The sequence below is a fragment of the Anabrus simplex genome, chromosome 1 (genome assembly GCF_040414725.1).
Source record: "Anabrus simplex isolate iqAnaSimp1 chromosome 1, ASM4041472v1, whole genome shotgun sequence".
NCBI lineage: Eukaryota > Metazoa > Arthropoda > Insecta > Orthoptera > Tettigoniidae > Anabrus > Anabrus simplex.
Window position 1 is genome coordinate 152,182,391 of NC_090265.1, and position 27,834 is coordinate 152,210,224.

The window sequence follows — 27,834 nt, forward strand, 5'->3', positions numbered from 1 at the left end:
CAACTACGTCTATGCCACGTGCAAAGGCAACGTGCTCCGCTTATTTGTTTGTATGTATGGAGGCATCACCGCGGTGGGAGGCATGTACACGGAGCCTCGTTCGGTGAGTCTCTTAGAAACTCTTTGGCGAAATAATATTTATAGACTCTCTCAGGGAGTTCCCTGAGATCCTCCATATTTTTCTTGGTGCATGTATAGACTCCAAATACTTTAATATGATAATACCGGACAGCTTGCTGTTTTCAGTGAGAAAGTCGATAGTGCTGCTACCTACATGGCTTGGTGTGACCAACTCTTCAATAACATATTGTCATTTGTATGATTCTTGGCGCACTGCCGTGTTGTTTATAATGTATCAGTGTTTGTCACTAAATAATCTTACATTGCAGTTATATTTCAAGAAAAGTGTTATGCGCTGAACAAATTTCCCACAAGCTAATGGGCATGGGAACTGATAAGGACAGCAAGTATTAAAAAAGTTATGACCTCGCATCTGTGTTGAGGTTACATTCTATGACCCTTATATTAAGAAAATCAATCAAATACTCTACTGAAATGTTAGTGGGACGTAAAAACAATAATATTAGCTTATATGGAACTCTAGTATACTCAAACTTGAGGGTCTACATTGTTAAACAGTACCATAAATTTCACAAACGAAAATTTGTGGGCCTGTAGCGTAATGGTTATCGCGGTAGTCTTGAAATTGAAAATTGAAGGCCACGAGTTTTGAATCCAGTCAGTTTTTTTGTAAGAAAATAATAATAATAATAATAATAATAATAATAATAATAATAATAATAATAATAATAATAATAATAATAATAATAATAATAATATTCTTTACGTCCCACTAAGTATTTTTACGGTTTCCGGAGACGCCGAGGTGCCGGAATATAATCCCCCAGGAATTCTTTTACATGCCAATAAATCTACCTACACGAGGCTGACGTATTTGAGCACCTTCAAATACCACCGGACTGAGCCAGGATCGAACCTGCCAAAATTGGATCGGAAGGCCATCGCATCAACCGTCTGAGCCACTCAGCCCGGCGTAAGAAAATTCTTCTTCTTCTTTATCTGTTTACCCTCCAGGGTCGGTTTTTCCCTCGGACTCAGCCATGGATCCCACCTCTACCGCCTCAAGGGCAGTGTCCTGGAGCTTCAGAATCTGGGTCGGGGGATATAACTGGGGAGGATGACCAGTACCTCGCCCAGGCGACCTCACCTGCTATGCTAAACAGGGGCGTTGCGGGGGCATAGGGAGATTGGAAGGGATGGACAAGGAAGAGGGAAGGAAGCGGCCGTGGCCTTAAGTTAGGTACCATCCGGCATTTGCCTGGAGAAGGATGGCCACTTCCAAGATGGCTGAGGTGAGAATCGAACCCACCTCTATTCAGTTGACCTCCCGAGGCTGAGAGGACCCCGTTCCAGCCCTCGTACCACTTTCCATTTTCGTGGCAGAGCCTGGAATCGAACCCGGGCCTCCGGGGGTATTAGCTAATGACATGAATCACTACACCACAGAAGCGGGCGAGACAATTATTTCAGTGTATTACAGGCATAGGCTTGAGCACCAGTCCAACTAATTTAATACGTGTGTATGGTAATGCTTCATGCATAAATTTGTGAAAGAGACTTTAGGAAATTCTGAACACTTCTTCCTTGTCAAGAACATCCTAGTTCACTCACCGTAACCCCAATGTATTATACATATTATGTATTCCTGTCTTCAGAGGTAGAACAGAAAATTCAAAGTAAGTTACAGCAAAAACGAGAGAGCAGCGTGAGCTGAGTTCTCCTGTAGCATTCGGGAAGATTGGCCGTATCGAAGAAGAAGAAGAAGAAGAAGAAATAATGGATCAAAACTTCTGTTCCTTAATTACAGCTTCTCTTTCCCAAAATTGTAATAAATCATGGATGTTGTTAAGTTATCTTCCCGCTCTGGCGCTTTGGCTGAATGGTTAGCGCTTCGTGCCCCCCCCCCCCCCCCGTTTTTATGATACCTTCATTCTTCGGAGTGCTGGATCTCTTCCATTTCCCTTCTGATTAGTGTTAATAGAGGATGGCTGGCCAGTTGTACTTTCTCTTAAAAAATAATCACCACCACGGAAAGGTCAGCGTATTGGCCTTCGGTTCAGAGGACCCTGGTACGATTCCCGACTGAGTCGGAGATTTTATTCGCGTCTGTTAATTCCTGTAGATCGGGGGCTACGGGTTTGTGTTCGTATTCATACGCATCTTCAAATATATACAACACATCACACGAGAAACAACCACAGAAACACGAGGTAGTGAATATATATCCCTCCACATACGATTGGTGGTAGGAAAGGCATCCGGCCGCAAAACTAGGCTAAGTCCATACAACGTCCTTCGCCAGGCTAAAACAAACTGGAGAGAGTAGGTAGTTGTTAAATATTTCCCCCAGAGGATGGTTGGATCCTCAAACAAATGCTGCTTTTAATTTTCAAGACATAGCGAAAGGCACGGCTAACATAATGCTCGTTTGGAGGTATTTCATATTTTAAAATGTCATTCTTAATTATTATGATTATTCAATTTATTATTTTAACAAAAATATTTCCAATGAGTGTAGTGCATTCCTCTCAGCTGTAGCATAGACTAGTATGCAGTTCACACCAACACGCTAGATGTCACCACCATCGCTGTTCGCACTCGACTCAATGCTGTTGAGATAGAGCTGTCCGGTATTGGTGTATTAAAGTATTTGTAGACTCTCTGACCGTTAGTCAAATTAGGCGCGTTGTATCAGGTTATGTTGATGTGTGTGTTTTTCGCGGTTTGATGGGATTTAAAGCAAAAACATGTAGCTGATTCGCTACCTGTTGTCAGGGTAATTCACTCTGAAGTTACATTCAGATCTGGTGGGTTATTAGAAGATAGGTGATATCATGGCTGAAGTTATAGAAACTTTACCTGGCCCTGCAACATCTACTTTACCTTCAGAAACTAACAGCGGAGAACAGGACCCTCATCCTCGACTCGCTGACTATAAAGCTCGAAGTATTAGATGTAGCCAGGAAGAAAGAAGATTCAATCTCCTCCTGGAACAAAAAGAGTAAATATTGATTTATTATTATTATTATTATTGATGCTTGTTTTAAGGGGCTTAACATCGAAGGTCATCGGCCCGATTTATTATTATTATAGCGCACATATTGTGCACTAATTAAAGACAATCAGACGTACAGAACTCAATGAGCTACTTAGTTTTTTGCAATTAACGACGTGATAACGATCACAATGATTATCGCAGAGGTCACATGTTACTTGGGTTGTGGAAAGACTTCAACTTTCAAACCCTGTGATGGAGTCCATGTACAGCCATTGAGGTCACAAAGTGTCGCAGCGCCTTTTTTTGTATCCGCCCAAGTCTTGTTCACCATGGCTACAGAGGAGTAAATCTCTAACCAGATTTCTTTCTTTTTCTCTTTCCTCTCCTCCATTAGCCTGTTCCAGCTGTCATTTGATGGTAGGGAGAACATGTCTCAGCGTCTCGATTAGAAAAGGTTCTTCAGCGAGTTCTTAGATGAGCCTCGATCTTGTGTATTTAGATATGCCCAATGCTGTCTTTAGAGGAAGTTTTCCACACGACCGGTGTGTCTCCTAATTGTAGACATAGGTTCATGAGATTTGTGAAAGATTAAACATTGATTTCAAATTAGGCTATAGGGCATAGTTATCTCTGACAATTTAAAGTGAAATATACATTGAGAAGAGGCAAGGTGCAAGGCAACAAAAAAAACTGTGGGATTCCTGAAAAGGCTTTAAACCAGAGGAAAAAATAAGCTCGCCTTTACGTGGTTCATCGTGTACCGACTCATGGTCCGCGTGCTGAAGAACACGAGCAAGCCGGAGAGAGTACAACGCCGTGCCGAGAGGCTAATTAACCGTCACTCCTCCTCCCATCCAATAAAGTTACCTTCCCTTGAGACAATATCCAAACGAACTGATCTGACCTTTCTCTGGAATTTCCTCTCGGCTTCTCCAGACATTGATCCCTTCCAGTGTCTTATCACTTGTTTTCCGCTCAGTTCAGAGAGGTAAAGGAGTATCCTTATTCCGCCTTTCACCCATACGTCTGCCTTTCAGTTGGCGCTCAGCAAAGCTATGGAAATCACTGTCGGGGAATGTCAAGAACTTGCCTCTTCCAAAATATCAATGTATGTCATTTATGGAAGTGCTGTGCATGTATCTGTGTGTGGAGAAATGAGTGAATGACGGTTATGCTTTCATGTATTGTTGAAACAACCCTCCTTATTTCAATACCATAAGACGGAGGGAATGATGTTTGAACCTGTGATGTTCCAGTTTTCCCAATTCACAAATTACGAGTTTTAGTATTATTTATTTACAATTCTGAGCAAGTATATGGAAGGTCTATAGTAGCGTAGACAGTAAATGTTCTTAGGCCTGTCTTAATATGAGATCTTATTTACATGGTTTACAAAAAAGTTGAATAGTACTGTGCAAGATAGTGTACATTATTTCCTCGCTGCTTATTCTTTCACTCTAGTTAATCACCCATTTATTCACTCATCCCTGTGCTCACTCCATCAGTCTGTCATTCACGGCAAAATTGTACTATGTACTGCCCAACATTAACCCCAAAAGTAACCACTTGTATGCAGGCATCTAGACACAGTATGACTGTCTTTTGTTTTCTCGTGGAAGACGTGACAGCGCACTGTACATGGCTGCCCACTTAGAAACTATGCACAGCACCATTGGTAAGCATTGTTATGTCTGGCCAGTTATAAAAAGTGGGGTCACCGGGTGAGTTGGCTGTGCGGTTAGGGTCGCGCAGCTGTGAGCTTGCATCCGGGAGATAGTGGGTTCGAACCCCACTGTCGGCACTGGCCTTCTGACCCCAGCGTGGCAGGTTTGATCCTGGCTCAGTCCGGTGGAACTTGAAGGTACTCAGATACATCAGCCTCCTGTCAATAGACTTACTGACACATACAAGAACTCCTGCGAGACAAAATTCCAGCACCTCGTCGCCTCCAAAATCCGTCAAAAGTAGTTTGTGGGACATAAAGACCAATAACATTATTATTATAGTAACAAAGCCATTGGCCTGATTTGGTTAGGTCTGGCTAGTGACAGAACATTAGTCTGGATTGGTGAGGTCCGACTAGTGACAAAACCATTAAGCTGGGGAGAAGTAAAGGAGGTCTGGGGGCAGCATTTCCTAATGAGACAGCAGTGCATTCTATATTTGATAATGGCAAAAGGCTGAATTAAGTGTGCTATTTGGTGACAAAGCCATTTTTCTGGATTGGTTAGGTGCGGCTAGTTACATAACCATTGGTTTGGATAGGTTGGGCCTCAAGATCAAGACTGGAGGGCATTTCATGTGTAAAGTACCTGCTGATTGAATTTCTAATTCTAATGTTTATTCATTAGCTCTGTTGATTATTGATATAGCTATACCCTCCACTGTATTAAGGTAAGTTTCATAGTAAAATAATATTGCTCTTTATTCCACATTGTTTCCTTTACTCGTTTCATTTAGTTGTGTTTTTATTGTGTGTAGCTTTGTAACAGAACGTATTTAGTTTGATATCTGGGAATGACATCATTTCCCATTGTATGTCAACCAATGGCAGTGCTAGTAGCTGCCCAACTAATGGAGAATGAATCATGTCTGTATTTTCCGGGCTAGTAGGCCGTGATCCACAAGCTTGTGATGGGCCCGACATTTCACAGAAGACCGAGTTCGGTGTTATGAAGGGTTCTGACTGACTTTGAAGGCTGTGAAGCTCACAGTGGAATGGAGTGGTGGTGTAATTCCACCTGCGCTGCTCACCTATTGGTCCACCATGTTGGACGGGGCAGTCACTGATTGGCTGTTCTTCGGCCAGTGATTGAAGCATTAAGAAGCCTGACATAGGTCGACCTGCCTTGACGGAGACAGGCAGCTGATCACACGTTACTTTTTTTGGTGCCGGGCAGAGTGGCTCATATGGTTAAAGCACTGGCCTTCTGACTCACACTAGGTAGGTTCGATCCTGGCTCAGTCCAGTGGTATTTGAAGGTTCTCAAATACGTTAGCCTCATGTCAGTAGATTTACTGCCGTGTAGAACAACTCCCGCGGGGCTAAATTCTGGCACCTTGGCGTCTCCAAAAACCTAAAATTAAAAAGTAGTTAGTGGGACGTAAAGCAAATAACATTATTATTACTATTTATTACTTTCTATCATCTCCCGAGGCCATTGTGTCCTCCAGGATTTGGGCTGGAAACCAGGCTGTTGTCCCATTCAGATTCCTCCTTACAGTTGAAGTTGTTAGTGTGCTTCATGGTTTCAGTGGCTTCCTTTTTAGCTGGGCGTAATAAGACGTAGTTGGCAGTACTTTAGTGTTGCTTTACCAAATGCCATGGCCTACTAGCAGTGAGTGTTCAGCAACTTGCTCGTCCCGGCTAGATGTGTCCTTTGTTCTCCTTCAATCGTGTGGCAGTGCAGCGTTTTGTAGTTCCTATGTATACCTGGCCACAGCTGCACAGGATCTTTCAGACACCTGCTGTCGAGGGAGAGAATGGCGCTTATCTTTAGCAGACCTTAGAAGTTACAGTAGTGATGTGCTTGAGCCTGGCTCAAGCTGCTGAAACAGATGACGCCAGTGATCGAACAAGTTCGACCTTAGCTCGCCGTAACCTAGCGCCTTGCTCTTACAAACACCCAGAAAACTTGAGAAGGATGTGTACGAGTATTTTGCCGGACAGTACGGGTTCATCCTCTGTTTACTGTTACTTCCGTGTCTTTTGTACATAATATAATTTCGACCCGTATCTGTATATTGGAGACGGTCAAAATTTGTGTTTGTGCGATGATTCGTTACAAATGCCTCCATCAGAATAAAGCAATTGTCTACTAAAATGTGTTACTTGGGGCTATAAAAAAATGCAGGAAAAGGAAACGATTACATGTATCAAAATAGTTACATATTTGAATGGTTATAAGACTAAAAATGTATGATATTTTGTCTTCAGCTGTTGACACATTTTTCGCTCGGCTCCATGGCTAAATGGTTATCGTGTTGGCCCTTGGTCACAGGAGTCACAGGTTCGATTCCCAGCAGGGTCTGGATTTTTAACACCATGAGATGGTGTCTGTTTTGTTTGTTCCGGATGGGCTCAAGCACTACCGGACCGATTGACCTGAAGTTTGGTAAAGGATACAGCTTGAAATCTCCAGTCACTTTTGATTTTCATATATATGTCACGCAATTAGACAGTAACATTGCTCCGTAATAATATTTATAAATCTATTTGTGTACACGATTGATAAAATGTCAGTCCTTTCTTACATTGTTTTCTATAGGCCTATGAGCAAAAAGGGTAATTCTCTCCCTAGGAGTGGATTCAAACACCCCAACATTGAGGACAGAAGGAGAACCTCACCTGCCGCATTATTGCACAGCTGTCTTAGCCGCACAAAGCATGATATTGTAAGAATAATATTACCATATTCACAATTTTGCATCAAACTTGCGGTTGTTACAAGATACACAAGTACTGCTTTGGGAGGAAATACTTCCGGTAATACGCGGGGAATATTACGGATACAGGCTGTGTCCTTTTCATAGCATATTATCATAATCTAAGCCTTCTAATTTTATGGGCAATCTTTATTCCCGATAAGATATACGTCAATGAATGTAGTAATATATGACAGCATGTACCTCGTTATCATTATCATACATACACCTGCGTGAACGGTGCTTCATATGTTATTTGCTTATCTGCACATTCGCCCAAGTCAAACTTCGCCTTCGGTCACGTGACTGCTCGAGCTTGCTTCGAACAGGCTCGAACCTCAGTGCGTATCGGGTCGGCTCGATCCCACTCGAACATGGTTATCGTTTGCCCATCACTAAGTTACAGGATTTTCTTTCTTGGCCCATGTATGGTTTTTATACCATGGGACACGGAGGACTGCCCATGGCGACACCATCATTTTGTTTATAGAAACTGTTCGCAAATTTCTTTATGGAAAAGTTTGAGCTAACAGCACTTGAGATCACATCATTGAAACATAAGGTGTGGCTTTACTACATAGATGGCACACCTTTGTAATCTGGAGCCACAGACAGGTACAACTACACTGCTGTTTCTATAGAATCTGAATAGCATTAACACTAGTATTCAGTTCACTATAGAGACAGAAAAAAAGGAAAACTCCCTTTCCCCGATGTTCTGTTAATGAAGACGGACAGTTTAAATTTGAGGCACATCGTACTGCAAGCCGACCCATACAGACTGCTATCTTCAGAAGACGTCCAGCCACCACCCACCACAAAATACGGAGTGATTAAGATGCTAGCTGACCGTGCAAGGAGAATTAGTCAACCACAGCACTTAAATAAGGAGCTCAGCCACCCAAATGTGGCCCTATGTGCTAACGGGTAGGCCTACAGCCACAAAGATATCGAGCAACCACTCCATCCCAGACATCCAACAACCAAAAAGAAAGAAAAGGAGCGGCTGGCAGCTAAAAGCCTTTCTGCCGTATACAGACATGCCAACTCTTCCGAGTTTTCATCGTTCTGCCCGATCTCCTGATTGACAGGGCCGATCCTCCGATTTTCACAGGAGTTTCAATAATTTTTATCATCATTGTTTCCCTTTATTCAGCTCCTGCCAGGTCGGGGTATTTATGGCATTTCTCCATCTTCCTCTTTCCTTCCAACATTCCTCTTTGTCCCAGTCTAAATTTCGTCTTCTTATGCTGCTCTTCACTGGTTCAATCCACCTTGTTCTAGGTCTTCCTCTTGCTCTCTTGCCCTCGTACTTTGCCTCTAGCATCTGTCTTGGAATTCTATTCTCCTCCATCCTCTTACATGTACAAACCACCTTAGTTTATTCTTTTCAGCTTTCTCATTTAGCTTTCCTATCCCAGTATCTCATGCCTGCAAAATTTTAACACGTATTATTTACAGAAGAATGGAAAAACAAGTTGAAGCTGAGTTGGGGGAAGATCAATTTGGCTTCAGAAGAAATGTAGGAACACGTGAAGCAATCCTGACTTTACGTCTGATCTTAGAGGATCGAATCAAGAAGGACAAGCCCACGTACATGGCATTCGTAGATCTAGAAAAGGCATTCGATAATGTTGATTGGACCAGGCTATTTATGATTCTGAAGATGATAGGGATCAGATACCGAGAACGAAGAATTCTCTACAACCTGTATAAAAATCAGTCTGCAGTGATAAGAATCGAGGGCTTTGAAAAAGAAGCAGCAATCCAGAAAGGAGTGAGGCAAGGCTGCAGTTTGTCCCCGCTCCTTTTCAATGTTTACATAGAACAGGCAGTAAAGGAAATCAAAGAGAAATTTGGAAAGGGAATCACAGTCCAAGGAGAGGAAATCAAAACCTTGAGATTTGCCGATGATATTGTTATTTTATCTGAGACTGCAGAAGATCTCGAGAAGTTGCTGAATGGTATGGATGAAGTCTTGGGTAAGGAGTACAAGATGAAAATAAATAAGTCCAAAACAAAAGTAATGGAGTGCAGTCGAACGAAGGCAGGTGATGTAGGGAATATTAGATTAGGAAACGAAGTCTTAAAGGAAGTAGATGAATATTGTTACTTGGGTAGTAAAATAACCAACGATGGCAGAAGTAAGGAGGACATAAAATGCAGACTAGCACAAGCAAGGAAGAGCTTTCTTAAGAAAAGAAATTTGCTCACTTCAAACATTGATATCGGAATTAGAAAGATGTTTTTGAAGACTTTTGTGTGGAGCGTGGCATTGTATGGAAGTGAAACATGGACGATAACTAGCTCAGAAAGAAAGAGAATAGAAGCTTTTGAAATGTGGTGTTACAGAAGAATGCTGAAGGTGAGATGGATAGATCGAATCACGAATGAAGAGATACTGAATCGAATTGGTGAGAGGAGATCGATTTGGCTAAATTTGACGAGAAGAAGAGATAGAATGATAGGACACATCTTAAGACACCCAGGACTTGTTCAGTTGGTTTTTGAAGGAAGTGTAGGTGGCAAGAACGGTAGGGGTAGACCAAGGTATGAATATGACAAACAGATTAGAGCATATGTAGGATGCAATAGCTACGTAGAAATGAAAAGGTTAGCACAGGATAGGGTGGCATGGAAGCTGCATCAAACCAGTCTATGGACTGATGACTCAAACAACAACAACAACATCCCAACATCTTCATTTCTCACTCTGTATTTCCTTGTCTCTCCTATCATCCTTGTTAGGAATTTCATCTCACTGGCTTGAATTTTACTTTTTTGCCTGCTAGTCAAAGTCCAAGTCTCAGTTACATAAGTCAGTATTGGTACAGTAATTTTCGTATTATTTTAAACTTCTGCGTATTTCCTCACTGCCGATATATGGCTGAGTATGGTTGGTTGATAATAATTCTAATAATCGCAACCGGATGGCAGTACGGGGCACGGTGGCCAGCCAAGTGCTCCTCTTTGGTCTATAATACAGTCAAATACTCAAAAAGTGGTATATTCCGAGCTGTCAGTGGAGATATGGCATGGAATGAAATCAGTAGACGAATAAGTTTGAGTGGTGTCTTTAAATTATAAAGCTGGAATTCAAGAGGACAAATTGGGGCAAAAAGATTAGTTAGGGATTGGAATAACTTACCAAGGGAGATGTTCAATAAATTTAATTTCTTTGCAGTCATTTAAGAAAAGGCTAGGAAAACAACAGATAGGGAATCTGCCACCTGGACGACTGCCCTAAATGCAGATCAGTGGTGATGGATACCATTGATAGCTTAATAATAGGAAGTTGATGTCACAAGCAAATAACCTAATGTCAGAAGTAGCACGCCATAGACGTCTACCCGGGGCTGGACCTGCATAGGTACTCGAGTTACATCACGTAGTAGTGCTTCTTGGTTGTATGTCTTAATATTTGTTTTGATCAAAATGTCAAAAAAAGAAATATGATGCAGTGTTCAAAAGCGCTTATAGGGAAGAGTTTCCGTGTTTCAGTGAATCCAGGAAGGGACCTACTATATGTAAGTGTGATTTTTCAGTTGCGCATGGCGGGAAGTGTGATATACTCCAACATGTGCAAATGAAAAAACATAAGGAGAGTGTCCAGTGTGTAGAAAGAAACCAGAAACTGTTTTCTTGTAATAACCAACATGTAAATCCTGCGACAAATACAAAGACTTTCTTTATGTCATTTATCGTAGAACATAACCTGCCTGTGAATTGTGCTGACCACATGGGGCCTTTGCTTCGCAAAATGTTTCCTGATTCGGAAACTGCTAAACGATATGGGTGTGCTAGAATGAAAACAACGGCTAACATCACAGAAATGTGCATGGAAGAAAGGGCGAAAATTGTATCACATTTGCAGGTAAATGCATTTTCTGTTGCTACTTATGGTAGCAATAAAAGCGACTTGAAAATATATCCTATTGTTGTAATTTTTTTTAGGCCTGAACTCAATGAAATTCAGAGTTGTCTACTCTCTGTGCCTAATTTAGAAGGGGATGCTACTGGAGCTAACACTGCCAATCTTTTGCTCTCAGCTTTTCAGGAATTCTGCATTCCATTAAAAAACTGCCTAGCTCTTGGTGGTGATAATGCTCTAGTAATGGTAGGATTAAAGAATGGTGTACCTGGCGAATTGGCCGTGCGGTTAGAGGTGCGCAGCTGTGAGCTTGCATCCGGGAGATAGTGGGTTTGGGCCCCTCTGTCGGCAGCCTTGAAGATGGTTTTCCGTGGTTTCCCATTTTCTCACCAAGCAAATACTGGAGCTGGAGCCGTAATTAAGGCCACGGCCGCTTCCTTCCCCATTCGTAGGCCTTTCCTTTCACATCGTCACCGTAATACCTGTGTCGGTGCGACGTAAAGCCAATTCCGAAAAACAAAGAATGGTGTGGCAGGATGTTTGAAGTGGGAAAATAGTAACATAATCATCGTAGGCTGCTCTTGTCACCTAATTAATCTTGCTGCAGAGAAGGGTGCAGCATGTTTGCCTGTAAAATTAGATTAAAGTGTAATTGATATATTTTATTATCTGGAAAGGCATAATAAGACTGTAGTTGACAGAACACTGGTGTTGCTGTACTGTATGTCATGGCCTGCTATACTGCTTTCCACAAGAGTTTAATCCTGATGTTAACAAATAGGCGGAGCACCTTGCCTATGCACGTGGACATGAACATAGTTGATTGGAGAAGCACCCGTCGCACTCACTCAACTGGAGCTCGAAGAAAAGTAGTACGTCGCATTAATTTTATTTTAGTTTATTACATTTAGAGAGTTTGGAAGAGTACGTAATCAAATTAAAATATGGTTGTCATATATACCGGTATATATATGGTTTTGTTTAATAAAATAGTGATGAGAAATGAAGGCACAAGGCATGGTGTAATACAGGAAGTCTTCTCGTAGTGAGGGAAAGTCCCAAGCTGTACAGCGTGGAGATAAGGTGTTGCATCTTGCAGCAGCAGTCTGTCACTATTCATAGTGAGAGAAATGAAGCAAGAGGTAGGACCATCGCGTTGTGAAGCATAAAAGGGGAAAACCGCTCAGAAGTGACCATAGGCAGTTCATCGTGAATGTGTTCAATAAATTAAGTGAACAGAATTCAGGTTTAGTCATTTATTCAGAAGTTTAGATCTTCGCATTGTTGTCATATGTGATGCGCAGCCCTGTACGTCCAAGCACGAGACATTGACGGGGTGGAGGTCAGTACTACACGCCCATCCTCTTCTTCCAATCTTACCGTCTCTGCAGGTAATGTCTCTGCAGCCATATTCAACAGTTCGCTAAAGTATTCCGCCCATCGGTCAAGAATCTGGTCTCTTCCCCCAATCATGTTTCCTTCTTTATCTCTACAGAATACAGCATGTGGTTGAAAACCTTTCTGTAAGTCCTTTATTTTCCCATAGAACTTCCAAACTTCTTGCATATCATATTGTTCCTCCAAATCTGTAATCCATTTCCTCTCTGCCTCTTTCTTCTTTCTCCTACATATTCTATCTGCCTCTTTCCTCCTCTTCCTAAATTCTTCTACATATGTTCTTGTTTTCCTGCTAAACATTTTCTTCCTTGCTTCATTTCTCTCCTCAGTTGCTCTTCTGCAATCATCATCAAACCATCCTTGCCTTTCAGTCTTTGCTTCCACTCCTAGTACTTCCTCCGCAGTTTCCTGCAATGCATCCCTCAATAAAGTTCACTTTCTTTCGATGTTTTCCACTGCCCAGCTTTGTTGTTTAACCTCCAATTTCTTCTCCATCCTGTATTCATATAGCTGCGCAGTTTCGTTATCTTTCAATTTTGAGACCATATATCTCCTTGGAGTTTTCCCTTTCTTAGCAGATCTGTAAATTGCAATACGTTGCCTGTGTTTTACCCGTACCAAGTAATGGTCCGAATCACAATCAGCTCCCCTACAACTGTGAAATTGTAGTATATCAGATGCATGTCTCCTATCGATTACTACATGGTCTATTTGATTAAAGGTGACACCATCTGGTGAACACCAAGTGGCTTTCCTTATATTCTTTCTCTGAAACCATGTAATCCTACTCTTCACCACCATCGAGTTTCCCATGGCAAAATCAATTAGCCTCTGTTCATTATCATTTGACTCATCATGCAAACTTTCCTTCCCAACTGTCTCCCTATAGGCACCGTGCAGATAGATCGAAATGCTACTACTAGCGCTACATAGTGGCCCGTTCTGAAACAAGAGGTGAGGTGCAGTGCGAGAGTCTCAGTACAACGTGGGTTACATTCGAACAAGTTGCGGGTTTAAAGCGATTCAATTCGGGGATCTAAGTGAATCATCATGCAATAAAGGAAGAAACCTTGTTTCCAGTGGCCTCGTGAACGGCGATGAAGAGTTAATTTCGAATGGTTTCGGATACATCACAGGAAAAGTCACCCGATAAACGTCTGGCAATTTGCCGCCTTATATCGTGAAACATGAGATAGGCAAGGTGTAGTTAGGTAAAAATTTATATAGTTTATTTAGTAAGGATTAATTGATGCATGTTTGCTAAGTTGTACGCATTTTTATTTTGTGTTCAGGTTGACCAGAGTCGTAATGTCTAGCAGCGAATGTTCCTGTCTTGCCGGCACCAGAAGAACTTGCAAACGCGTAGCTGCGGTAGTGTATTATATAAATAATGAAAGTGTTGTCTCCAAAACAGAGCCTGAAAACAATTTCAACAGAAAAACATAGAAAAGTCAAACGCGTAGAAGAACTGTTCGGTAAAAAGACTTTGAGGACATCTCTTCCCCTCTTCGAATTAACTGAGGATATTTTAAAACACATCCCTTGCAGTCTTCGTAAAAAGCATCGAGCAGAAGCAAGTACTAAATAGAACAATCGTGCAGGGCCGTAGTCATCTTATTGATAGACAGGGTAGTGAATGATGTGGAGAGAGAAGAATGTGAGGAAATTGTGACACAGCTATTATATTTACAAGTCTCTAATGACGTGCGCTTGCCAGACAAATACACCTTTCGCACTGTGAGCGACGAAATGTTTTTTTTTTACCAGCAAAGTGCAGGATGATAAATATCATATAATTAAAAGCTCCCTGGACACTCTATCTCAATCAGGAAGCCCTCGATGGTTTCAAGAAAAAAAAAGATAAGAATATCTGCTAGCACGAAAGCAAATCGGATCAAAACTAGGCGACATAACTTTGATACATTAGCTCTCGCATTTGTAAATGAATCTCCGATTGGGGGAGCTGCTCTGAACATTCTTACGGAAGTGAAATGGAAAGTGAAGCAATAGAATGCTATGGAAGTTTATTTGTTGTTCTTGTTATTCGATGAGGTTGCAAATTCGTTCATACGCAACACATAGACGATGTCATCCATGTGTGGAAAAAGTTCTGTTGGCAATTTCTGTAATATATTGTATATTTTGATTCTTTGAATACACCTTTCTACGTGAATTCTAACACTCGCAATATTGTAAGTACTCTCAACTTCCTCAGCTGTTAATCTCCCGTCATGTGAGAACGGTGGTGTCACGATTATGATACCGTGGCCAGATAAGTTAGTTCTGATGCCTAAATCCTTTATCAGCCATGACCTCATCGCCAGGTTGAAGCAAAGTAAACCACTGACGGTTGTTATGAATGAGTCGCTAGCTCTTCCACCATAACATTTAGATTTAAAGCGATCATACCATTAGGCGTGATTGCAATTAAAACTTCTGCAGTGTAGCAACCCTTGTATTGAGAATATAAAATACAAATCTTGATCTACTTGGGGAGGCTGTTCAACCCTAAATTCCGTGCAGTCAATAATGACTCGACAATTACCGTAATTTCTTTTAAATGCTGGAGACATTGTTTCTTGAACATTTTCCTTACTAGGCCAGAATATGAAATGTTTTGTAAGTAGTGCCAGTTGCATAAGCACGGTCGTAAAAGTACGTGAAATTGTTGTCCTGTGAACACTCTCAAAGCAGAATAGGACAGTCCGATTTTCATTTTCATTAGGAAAATGAATAATCTGGTTTCTTTACATAATTTCGAAACGTTACAGTTTGGTAATAACGCAAGGCAAAGACGTTGAAGTTCACACCTGTTATATCATGCATTTGTGTATTTTTCCTTAAGGAACTGTAGCCTTGGAAACCTGGAACCTTGATGTCTGCATGATCGTCTTCCGTTCCACACATTTTATCATGTTTCGTTATGTCCCCTCCCAGACCGAAATTAAGTGGAATATATGCTTGTGTATTTACGTCATTTTCATTTATTGAACAAGAAAACATGAAGTCTAAACAATGAAATTCAGATGCATCTGTTCCCGCGGATACATCTTTGGTTATGTTGCTTGGGCAAACTGTACTTGAAAATTTTCCGTCTGATTCTTCCTTTTTTAATCGCTTGAGTTGTCAGTGAAAGCGCTGTAAGCTGGATCCCGGTGACACATTCCTCTTCTTGGATTCATCCGGAAATATTGTCGGAACATAGGATGGACTTAGTGGGTGTCCAGATCTTTTGTTTCCGATGAAATGTGCACTACATATTCTTGAGTAAGTCGTAGGTTGCCAAAGTGATCCATCAGTGCTAAAAATTAAATTAAATCGGATCAACTGAACTTATTGCAAACGCGTGCAGTACGTATGTGTAGGCCTACTTACTTCGTTCGGTTAACTCCTTGTATTATCCATCACCTCCTTCGGTCCACATCTATCGCTCGTTTTGAAAAACAATAAATTTGTACTTCACTTCCCGTATTTGCGTAAGTATTGGAACTTCTGACAACACAACAATTGTGTTTACTTGATCTCCTTTTCTCTGCCATTATCATCTGAGTGACTACACGCTCAGTCATAACAGAACAGCTACTGCGAGTCTGGAGTCTGCCTCACGTGTTGTTCTCCGCCCAGCCGCTAGAGCGACGCGCACGGTGCCTATAGGCTTCTTCTTTACCTACTTTAGCGTTGAAATCTCCAAGTATGTTTTTAACATCTTGTCTTGGGATGTATTCTATTTCTTGTTCCAATTGTCCATAGAACATATCTTTCTCTTCATCCTCATCCTCTTCTGTAGGTGCATACACACACACAAATGTGATATTGAAAAAATGGGCCTTCATCTTTAATGTGCATATTCTTTCATTTACAGGTTTAAAAATTCAAAACTGCTGACCTATATCTGTCATCCACTAGAAAGCCTGTGCCACCTATTGTACCCCTGGCTCCACCACTATGCAGCACTGTATATCTACCACTTCTAAAAACACCATTTCCTTTCTATCTGACTTCCTGAATTGCTGCTATTCCAATATTATATTTCTCGTTTCAGACTGTTTAGGGCTCCTGGTTTATTCAGGGTTCGTACATTCCAGGTTGCTATATACATATATTTCCGTTTGCATCTTCCATTTCCTCGCGTGGGTCGTTTACCATTATCATCAGTCCAGCTATTCTTGTCTATGAGTTTGAGTTGATTTTTCTGATATAGGGTTGTTAGCCCCATGATCAACCCCCAACCTGGAGGACCAGGGTATCCCTCTTAGTCTGGCCTATCACCTTTGACCTTTCCAGCTTGGGTGGCTCTACCAGGAGCTTATGCTCCCGCCGGTATAGCTGTCAGGATCACTTAGGCACACAAGCTCCCACATCGTGACAAGATGAAGATACCAGCGTGGGAGAGCACACAGTATCCTGCACTATATAATGAGGTGGAATTGCAACACCACTCCATTCCACTGTGAGCTTTGCAGCCTTCGAAGTCAATTGGAATTCTTGATAATACCGAATGCAGTCTGGTGAAACATCAGGACCATCATATGCTTTAGGACCACATCCTACAAACCCGGAAAATACAGGTGTGTTTTATAAAACCGGCCATGAAAGTCTCAACTGCCATATAATGAGCACATATTGAAGAGGAAAGGTCGACTCACAGAACCGTGAATTACTCTAAACGTTACTGGAATAGCCAGTGATTGAGCACCTCAGTGCACTACTCATTGGGTCCAACACTCCAGGAAGGATTTTACCCATGCCCAGTAAATTGTCTCCTATGTAGGTCTGCTGTAGTTTCAACAGAAGCTGTTGATATGGCACCTGGTTAAGGACTTTGGACCAACGTAGTGCGTTATAATCAATTTGTATCACATTAGGTTGATCCAAATTAAACTACTAGTCATCAACAACCTTGGTCAATAACGTACAGGAATACCCTGGGAGAAAACCATGCTGATTGGGGTTTAGCAAGTTATTCTCTGGTAAGAATTCTAGAACCACTCTATGTATTTACAGGCAGTGGATGTTAGACACTGGCCTGTAATTTTCAACCCTTCTCTTATCACTTTTTTTTTATGGTATACTGGTACTCTTCCACTCACACGGCATGGCACCTTTAATGATAAGAGTAGATGAATAGTGCGCAACAGGGAGGGCAGTACGGCTTCTACACAGTGCGGTAAGATCCATCCAGGTATGTTGTCTGAGCCTGTTACAGTATGGGGTCATATTTTCCATAAGCTGGCAGTCACTTCGGATGTGGAGAAGAACAAGTTGCAGATGTGGAGATGATGGCCTGGCAAAGTTTAACAGCTGTGTTTGGCTTAACATATTTCTTTTAAAAACTGGAGCTGAAAGCCTCACAGATGTCTTTTGGGTTATTTACAGCTGTACCGTTAGTGTAGAAAGAGCTAGAAGGTGAGTTGCTACGTTTCCTTGTGAAGAATTTCCAGATCTCCTCGATTTCTATGCTAATTTTATGGACATAATTGTTGAAGATTCATGAATGAGCTTCTTCGTGTCATTCCCCACTCTCTTGTACCTTTCCCACGCAAGATCGTTGGTGTAACTTTTCCACATCTGTACAGTGAATTCCTCTTCCTGATTATTTTTATAATGTTCATAGTGATCCATGGAGAATTTCTGTTACTTTTGGTATGGCCTGGTTTACATATCGAAAGAAGGTGTCATGCCTCTCATTCCATACTAAGTCCATGTCTCTGGGATCCAGTTTGGAGTAGGAAGGTATTGAAGGAACAGAGATAACAAGTTCCAGTGCCCTTTTTAATTATAGACTGTCCTTACTGTACCCGTAGAATGTGGCTTTTTTGGGGTGAAGCGTGGCTATAATAGCTGAGTGATCACTGAACCCTGGGAGAATTTCAGTTTTCTGCACTAAGGTTGATTGGAAAAGGTCTTTTGTAGAGCATGAGGTTAGTCTGATACGGGTAGCTTCTGTTATCAGCTCGTGAATGCGGTAATAAAGTTGTTCCAAGAGGTCTTTTCAGAATAGGGGCTGAATATTGCTAGCCTGTGTCTAAATTGTAGTCACCTGTTACAAAAGTAGCCTTGTATTGAGGCTGGATCAAAATGGCGGAGGAATGAAAGTTGTTGCTTTAAGTTCGCAGATTTTTTCGGTGTCCTAGTTATGTTTTGTCACAGTGAATGGGATGCAAGTGAGTGAATATTATTTCATTATGTATAATAAGTATTGCTGACTGTTGGTAGATGAATTAATATAACAAGAATGTCTATATTTGTTTAATTATATTCCGCGTGTTATGAAATTGCCCACTAGAGAATAAGTATGTAACAAATATCAAGGAATGAATAGGTGTCTTTTCAAGAAGAAACTAAGTGATTATGAGCGTGTTTTTGAAATTTTCCGATAGGGAATAACAGCTATTTAACTCTCAAGGACTAGCAAGGAGAAATAAGGTAAGATGTCAGTGAATAATCAAGCTAGTAATAAAGATAGCGAAGTCCAAAAAACTGACGATGTGATATATGCAGCAAAACAGTAGCAGATAATGACAAAGCTATAGAATGTGATGCCTGTAATAAATAACATATGAATAGTAACAGAGTGAGGTTTCCACCTATTCAGTACTAATATGTATTTACAATGTTATAAATTACATGGGACTAGTTTCGACCCGCCTAGGGGTCATCATCAGCCATATTAAAGCATACATAAGTATTTTTGTCGAATCCTAAAACATGTTATTTTTAACTGTAATAATCATATGGATTTTATAAATTTATAAAGTGAAGTTTGGTAATGAGATGAGAAATGTTAGTATGGTACAGGTGAGTGGTAAATAATAATATATATACACACAAACAAGTTTGGAACAAAGTACTAGTGGGGTGCTTAGAGTTGTAAAATATAACCTCGTGGATGTCAGTAGTCCTCGTACTAAAGAAACAATGTAAAATAACACATATAAACATATATACAAGTATGTACAAAGTCTGGAGAGTAAAGAGTGATACTCTTTTAATGTCGAGTTGGCTTGACACTGATCACTTAAGCGGAGAAATTAGGTATTTGGTGTATTAAAGCTGTGTTGGTCAGTTGCGTTGTTGAACGTGAAGTTGTTTTTGAATTTCTGGTTGAGAAGAAGGTGGAAGCTGCGCGTGGATATATTGATTCTCAGTTCTTAGCGGAAATCAAATTGGACCTGTTTAAATGGAGAAAGTCAGTAAAAACAAAAATGGAGATAGGAAAAGGTTAACATAAAGTGAAAGGACGCTTACCTCGCGCTGCGGTGTGTGTAGTATAGTTGATGGTGTGCGATTGGTGGCGGGGAGAGAAGTGTGGGCAGGGAGGAGGGCAGGCGCGTGCGGGGATAATTTCACCAATATCGAACAGGACATGGACATCCTCGAATTAGCAAACAAGGGCCCTTTACTCAACATAATGGAAAATTACTACATACACCTAGACCAATACTTCAACGCCAGTCACAATCTCAATGAAATCTCAGAGAAACCCAACATACTCTTCGATCTATTCATCACCTTCCTCAGAAACAATAATGCAGCCAACCAAAACTCAATCCTAAGTCTAATCAAAGGTACTTTTCCGAGACAATTACCCTTTTTCCCTTTATGTTAACCTTTTCCTATCTCCATTTTTGTTTTTACTGACTTTCTCCATTTAAACAGGTCCAATTTGATTTCCGCTAAGAACTGAGAATCAATATATCCACGCGCAGCTTCCACCTTCTTCTCAACCAGAAATTCAAAAACAACTTCACGTTCAACAACGCAACTGACCAACACAGCTTTAATACACCAAATACCTAATTTCTCCACTTAAGTGATCAGTGTCAAGCCAACTCGACATTAAAAGAGTATCACTCTTTACTCTCCAGACTTTGTACATACTTGTATATATGTTTATATGTGTTATTTTACATTGTTTCTTTAGTACGAGGACTACTGACATCCACGAGGTTATATTTTACAACTCTAAGCACCCCACTAGTACTTTGTTCCAAACTTGTTTGTGTATATATATTATTATTTACCACTCACCTGTACCATACTAACATTTCTCATCTCATTACCAAACTTCACTTTATAAATTTATAAAATCCATATGATTATTACAGTTAAAAATAACATGTTTTAGGATTCGACAAAAATACTTATGTATGCTTTAATATGGCTGATGATGACCCCTAGGCGGGTCGAAACTGGTCCCATGTAATTTATAACATTGTAAATACATATTAGTACTGAATAGGTGGAAACCTCACTCTGTTACTATTCGTATGTTATTCTCAGTTCAGTACGGACCAACAACATGAAATTCATAACCCTGTAATAAATGGCAACACTTTGAATGCAGTGGTCTCACGAAAGGTGAATTTGACTGCGTTAATAGGAAAAATAGCAGACTCGCGTGGTTGTGCACCGAATGTAAGACTAGGATTCTTAACAAAACCAAGGCCCAACATTGACACCTCGGACGGAACGATAAGTAAGATGCAGAAAATGCTCGACATATTGGAAACCAAAATACAAGATAGATTTAAAATGGAAATAGAAACTCTACAAAATTAATTAGATATGTGAATCCAATCGGCAATTGTAACCAAAACTAAGACTCCAACTCTTCTGACACCTAGGCAGCAAATACCTACACAAAATATGGATAATCAACTTGCGGCTCAGTGTCATCAAGAGATGGAGGAAGAGTATCAGGGAACAAGAGGTAATGTGATCATGGCAAAAGAACGGACTGATTCAAGAAATTATGAGAAATTTCTACGAAAGAAGTTGCTGAAGAAGGTACAGGACATATATCAACAAGATGAAAACAATCAGTTTCTGTGGACAGATATAATGAGATCAACAAGAAAACACAGGTCAGAGATTAGAGGAACTAGGGAAGATCAGAATGGCAATCTTAAGGCTGCAGAAAAAGTCAGGTGGCTATATATAGGTAGAATACATCCCACAGTGCATGATGAAAAATTAGTAGATTATATGAAGAGTAATGGAATAAAGGAAATAATGGAATGCAGTCAGCTGGAATCCAAAGGCTATAGCAAATCTTTCCGAATTGGAGTTCCATTCGACAGTCTTACTCTGGTAAATAACTCTGATTTCTGGCCAAAAGACATATTAGTTAGACAATACAATTTTCGATGCTCAAGGTACAATGGGGTCATCCTGGAAAACAACTACAGGATCTCCTGAAATGGTAACATGTGGCAATAAGGAAGAAATGACATCAATACTGCTCTGGAATGTTGAAGGCCTAAAAAACGCTAACTCAATAATGCCGATCTACATACTAACTCTAGACATCATAATATTAACAGAAACTTTTAAGAAAATGATTTTACTATTAACATTAACAAGATGGTACAGATGGTCTTTAGAAAGGGTGGAAGATTAGCCAAATCAGATAACATACTTCTCAGAAATGAGAAATTGTAAATCATTTCAAATATTTAGGAATACATCTACAAACAACCAGAATATCATTTAGAATACATATAAAGGAAAGAGCAATAGCAGTTATTTGTAGTATTCAAGATATCACCAATCCAGAGTTAAACATTAAAACAGCGTTATTCGTATTTCACGCAAAAATAGCACCAAGATTTCCCAAATTTGAAGTCTGTTTAGATATAGTCTATTATGGATCTGGTACCCCTAGCATCCCATATATAGCGGTGAATAGTCTTATGCTTGAAGAATATATTTGTAACTGCTAGACCCATACTGGCACAGAAGTCCAACAAACACTTCTCATTTCTATTAACTTCCATATCTTCCCCACATTTACCAATCACCCTTTCGTATCCTTCAGTTCTATTTCCAATTCTCGCATTGCAATTGCCCATTAGCACTATTCTATCCTTGCTGTTGACCCTGACCACGATGTCACTCAATGCTTTATAAAACTTGTCAACTTCATCCTCATCTGCACCCTCACATGTGAATACACTGAGACAATTCTCGTCCTGATTGCTCCAATTGCCAAATCTACTCACATCTTTTGCTCATTTACATACCTTACAGAAACTACGTTGCGTGCAATGGTATTCCTGATAAACAGCCCTACCCCATACTTTGCCCTTCCCATTCCAACACCCATCAAGTATACTTTATAATCTCCTATCTCTTCCTCGTTATCTCCCCTTACCCGAATATCACTTACTCCTAGCACATCCAGATGCATCCTCTTTGCTGACTCAGTCGGTTCTACTTTCTTTCTGCCATAAGCCCCGTTAATATTGATAGCTCCCCATCGAATTCCATATTGTCCGCCAAGTTGTTTCCAAGGAGTCCCTCGCCTGTCAAATGGGAGTGGGACTCCGTTACTCCCATAGGTCCGAGGCTTGCTTAAAATGTTCTAAGCTCGGCAAATTCATGAAGCAGGATGCTACCCTACTTACACATAGTCCAAGTGAGGATCTCTCCTCTAATGGGATATGGATCACCGGTGGATTGTATAGTCCTAGCCGCCTGAGCACAAGGAGGGCCATAACGCTGGAATATGTCCGAGATGCCCACTTCCATTCCATGGGAACTGGTATCCCGAATCTCAGGACCACTTACTAGGCTACTCAGCTTTTGCCCATGGTTCACGAACTAGGACGTGACTACAGTAACCCACACCATGAACCATACCATAAAATACACTTAATAATAAAAAGCCTGGCTTTCAACAGCCACAGTTATCAAAAGAATGCTTCCAGTCACTATGTTTTATATTCGGAATACAACTCGTAACATATGCTAGTTATCAGTTGGTGGTTTGGCGCGCTTTCAACAAGACGGCTTTATTCAGGAGTGGCTTTCGCTACACATACACCAGCTGGGAATATCAGAGACCATCTCCAGAAACCATTTTCGAATAGGTTCACACAGTTTGGACTCTGTAGTCGGGAACAAAACTATTTTTTTACAAGTTAGACGGGACCTCGAATGCTCTTGGTCTCGATTGCAGTGCGCGCCTGGGCTGACGATGTGGCAGTGAAGATATCACTTGGAATGACGACATGCTGGTAGCAGGGAGGTTTATAAAGATGTTGATTCCCATAGGGAACCTGAAATATTTGTTCCAAATGAGTAAATTTATATTACCAATATAGTTGGTCCGTTATTGGCCATTATAAATTTTCTAGCTAACTCATTCCTGTTTGCCAGCATTTCCCCCCAGTGTGCTAAGTTGGGCTCATCATTTAGTAAAGAGCACACCTACCAAGGTGCATGGCTAGTGCATACCGTGGAGGCTACTGTTTAGGCTACTTGGAGCCACCGGCAGTGTCCATGCACTGTGAGAGACTTAGTCTCATTTCAAAAATGCAAAATTGATGCCTGTCTGGCCATCAGATGATAAAGATGTTGATTCCCATGGCAGTGTTCTCCCCAGAAATTTTCGTCACCCACGTAGTAGGAATTAGTAGCCGGGCGGGGTATACTATCTAAAAAATGATCAAGATAAAATTTCAATTTATACCCCTCAGGGCATTAACAATAGTAATAATAATAATATGGCCTCAGCTACCATGTCCAAACATCTTAATTGACGCCATCTGGCTGTTTGCTCGTCAATTTCGGCGTTCTGTTATAAGCCTACTCTAGACCTACTAGGTGGCACTTGGGCGTCTAAGGGTGAATTTTTGTGAATTTTGTCATGTAAATACCAAATATGTAACTAGAGATCTTTTACATGCCAGCATCATATGACATGGAGTGTCGCCCTTCAAAAATCCGATGATCTCTGCCGAGTTTGAACCTGCTATCTCTACCAATGATCTACAGAGGGCATTAACAGTAATATCAGACAGATAAACTATTTTAGTGTTATTACGATGAACAAGATGTTCTAGTGTTCTACTGCTCGTTCATAATCAAACACCAGGGCTTACCATATGGGTTTGTGACATCATGAAGAATCGGGTGCTCTCATGCGATCCACGCTAACCTAGACACTGCTCGCGCACGACACTACGTTATAGTCAGCCTAAACATTTAAACTCCGATGTAATTGATGCAATAATGTTGGCAATAATGAAGATGTTTAAATAAATGTTTTACAGTATTTACATTTTAATTTGGAGCACACAATGACTCAAATATGTATTAATATTACGTAGCTAGCATGCATCCAGGTTATGTTAGCCAGGCTGTCTGTGAAAGTGGCAGGGCGGTGTGCGTACTAAAATGATCCTAGGTGGAACATTGCCATAGGGAACCAACTATATTGGTATTATAAATTTACTCATTCAGAACAAATATTTCAGATTCCCTATGGGAATCAACATCTTTATTATCTGATGGCCAGGCAGGCATCAATTTTCAAAAATGAGACAAAGTCTCTCATAGTGCATTGGCACTTGCCGGTGGCTCCAAGTAGCCTACGCAGTGGCCTCTACGGTATGCACTAGCCATGCATCTTGGTAGGCGTGCTATTTACCAACTGATGAGCCCAACTTAGCACACTTGGACGAAACGCTGGCAACCAAGAATGAGTTAGCTGGAAAATTTATAATGTCCAATAATGGACCAATTATAGTGGTATTATAGCAGGGAGGTTAGCGGCGCAAGACAATTAAAATGGAAACAGTTATCAGGTTTATTGTGTGGTAGGACTACTGTTGAACTGACAGAGACAAATGACTGGCCATTGAGTTATTTTGTATCAATCATCATCATCATCATCATCATTTCCCTTTATCCAGCTGTAGCCGGGTAGGGGCGAATATGGTTCCTCTCCACTTTCTTCGGTCTTTCCACCACTCCTCCTCCAACACTGTGTCCCAGTCCAGGTTTCTTTCTATAATGCTGCGTTGGATGGTATCCTTCCATCTCAATCGCGGTCGTCCACGGTTTCGTCGCTCATTCGCTTTATGTGCCCAAACCATCTTAGTCGGCTTTTCTCTATTCTATCATTCATTTTTTCCACTCCAATTTCTTCTCGGATTTTCTCATTCCTTATTTTGTCTCTTCTACTCTTCTGTATCATCACTATCACTATCAGCCATATTCAATCGTTTTTACGATGTGGCCTCTTTAAGTCCGAAGCAAGGTAGGTTTTCATGAGGTCTCTCCATCTGGGACGGTCTTGAGCGATGTTCTGCCAATTGATCCCAGTAATCTTCCGGATGTCTTTATCCCATCTGTCCGGTGGTCTTCACCTTGGTCTGAGATGATCTTTCGGACACCACTCAAGCACAAGCTTTGTCCACCTACCATCAGTTCTCCGAGGAACATGGCCTGCCCACTGTCATTTTAGGGTAAATACCCTTTCTAAAATGTCACTGACCTTTGTGACTGACCTGATGTAATCTGCTCTCTTCCTGTCTTTCTTCGTCAAGCCTAGCATGAACCGTTCCATAGCTCTTTGGGTTGTTCTGAGTTTTTGCTTAACAAACTCGCTCAATGTCCAGGTTTCACAACCGTAAGTCAGTACGGGGAGAACACTCTGGTCAAAGACTATCTTCTTTAGGTGGGGTGGCATGTTGGATTTGAAGACTGAAGAATTTCTTCCGTAGGCTTGCCATCCTAGTTTGATACGTTGGAAGATTTCCGGTCTTAAGTCCCCTTTCATGTTTACAAGTTGCCCAAGATAGACAAATTCATTGACCTGTTGTAATGTGGTGTTTCCCACATGCAGCTTTCCTGCTGGGGCCCATTTGTTAAGCATTACTTTGGTTTTAGAAAGGTTCATGGATAGTCCCACTTTTTGACAGGCTGAGACAAGATCTTGTATTAGAGTTTGTAGTTCATCGATGTCGTCGGCCAAAAGAGTAATGTCGTCTGCAAACCTTAAATTGTTCAGCCTTTTCCCATTGATTTTGATTCCTGTGATTTGTCAGTTGATTTTTGACATGGCCATTTCTAATACGGCTGAGAACAGCTTGGGAGATATGGGGTCGCCTTGCTTAACACCTCTTTGAATGGGAAAATCCGTGGTTGGCACATTGATGTTCACGAAGGCTGAAGAGGTTTCGTGGATATGCTGGAGAACTCTTATGTAGGCAGCATCGACGCCGTGTTCAGCTAAGGCTTGCATAACAGCAGCGTGGCTCACCGAGTCAAAAGCCTTTTCAAAGTCCACAAAGGCTAGACAGAGCGGCATTTAATATTCATTACTTCTGCTGATAACTTCACGAAGGGTGAGTATATGGTCGATTGTTCCAAAACCTCGGCGGAAACCTGCTTGATCAATTGGTTGGGCAAAATCAAGCGTTGAACTGATTCTATTTGTCAGTACCTTGGTGAAAACCTTGTAAAGGACAGAAAGCAAGCTAATAGGACGATAGTTTCTGATGTCATGTATGTTCCCCTTTTTTGTGCAGGAGAATTATCATTGCTCTGTTCCAAGATGGAGGGATGAATGCATTGTGTAGGCAAGACGTGAATATTTTTGCCAAGTGGCTTAGTTTCATCACCAGCAAGTTTGAGAACGCTAACTGAAAGGTTATCGCTACCTACGACTGATTCTTTTTTCATACTGTTTATAGCATGTCTGATCTCAGATGGGAGAACTTCCGGGACTTGGGAAATGTTGGATAAGTCAGGCAAGGACAGGTTATCATCAGCCTTCTCGTACAACTTGCTATAAAAGTTCCTGATGAACTCAAGAAGTTCTTCCCTATCAGTAATTCGTCCATTGTCCCCATCTAATGCAATTAATTGCTTCTTCCCGATCTGTAGCTTCCTTTTAGCAGACTTCAAACTTGTTTTTTCAGATAAGCAAGTCCTCAGAGTATCTTCGTTGAATTTCTTTAAGTCGGCTTTAATTCTCTTTTATGGTTTTGCACAGCTCAGAGTACTGTATTTTGTCACAGTCAGACTGAATTTTCATTTCTCTCCTCCTCTTTAGCAGGTTCCTGGTATCGTCACTGAGTTTCTTATCACGAGTGTTATTCTTTTTCAACCCTCCAATTACTTCAGCCGTATCCATTAGCATTTTTGCCAGATTTTCACCAGTTGTGTCATGTAGGCTTTGTTGAAGGGCTTGATGGAATTTCTCTTTATTTTCTTCTAGATGTTTAAGATTTATTTGTTTCTTTTCCTCCCGCACTAGTTTAAGTCG

At 41.0% G+C, this 27,834-nt stretch overlaps 1 protein-coding gene across 1 annotated transcript in view; it reads left to right on the top strand.

Annotated features, from left to right (window-relative positions):
• The first annotated feature begins 2,743 nt into the window (after window positions 1–2,743).
• The window catches only part of Snup (snurportin-1), a 77,829-nt gene continuing 52,738 nt past the window's right edge, over window positions 2,744–27,834 (top strand). Inside the window, exon 1 of the mRNA XM_067157625.2 lies at window positions 2,744–3,082. Coding sequence (XP_067013726.1) covers window positions 2,916–3,082 — 167 coding nt within the window. The 5' untranslated portion in view covers window positions 2,744–2,915. The remainder of the gene's footprint in view (window positions 3,083–27,834) is intronic.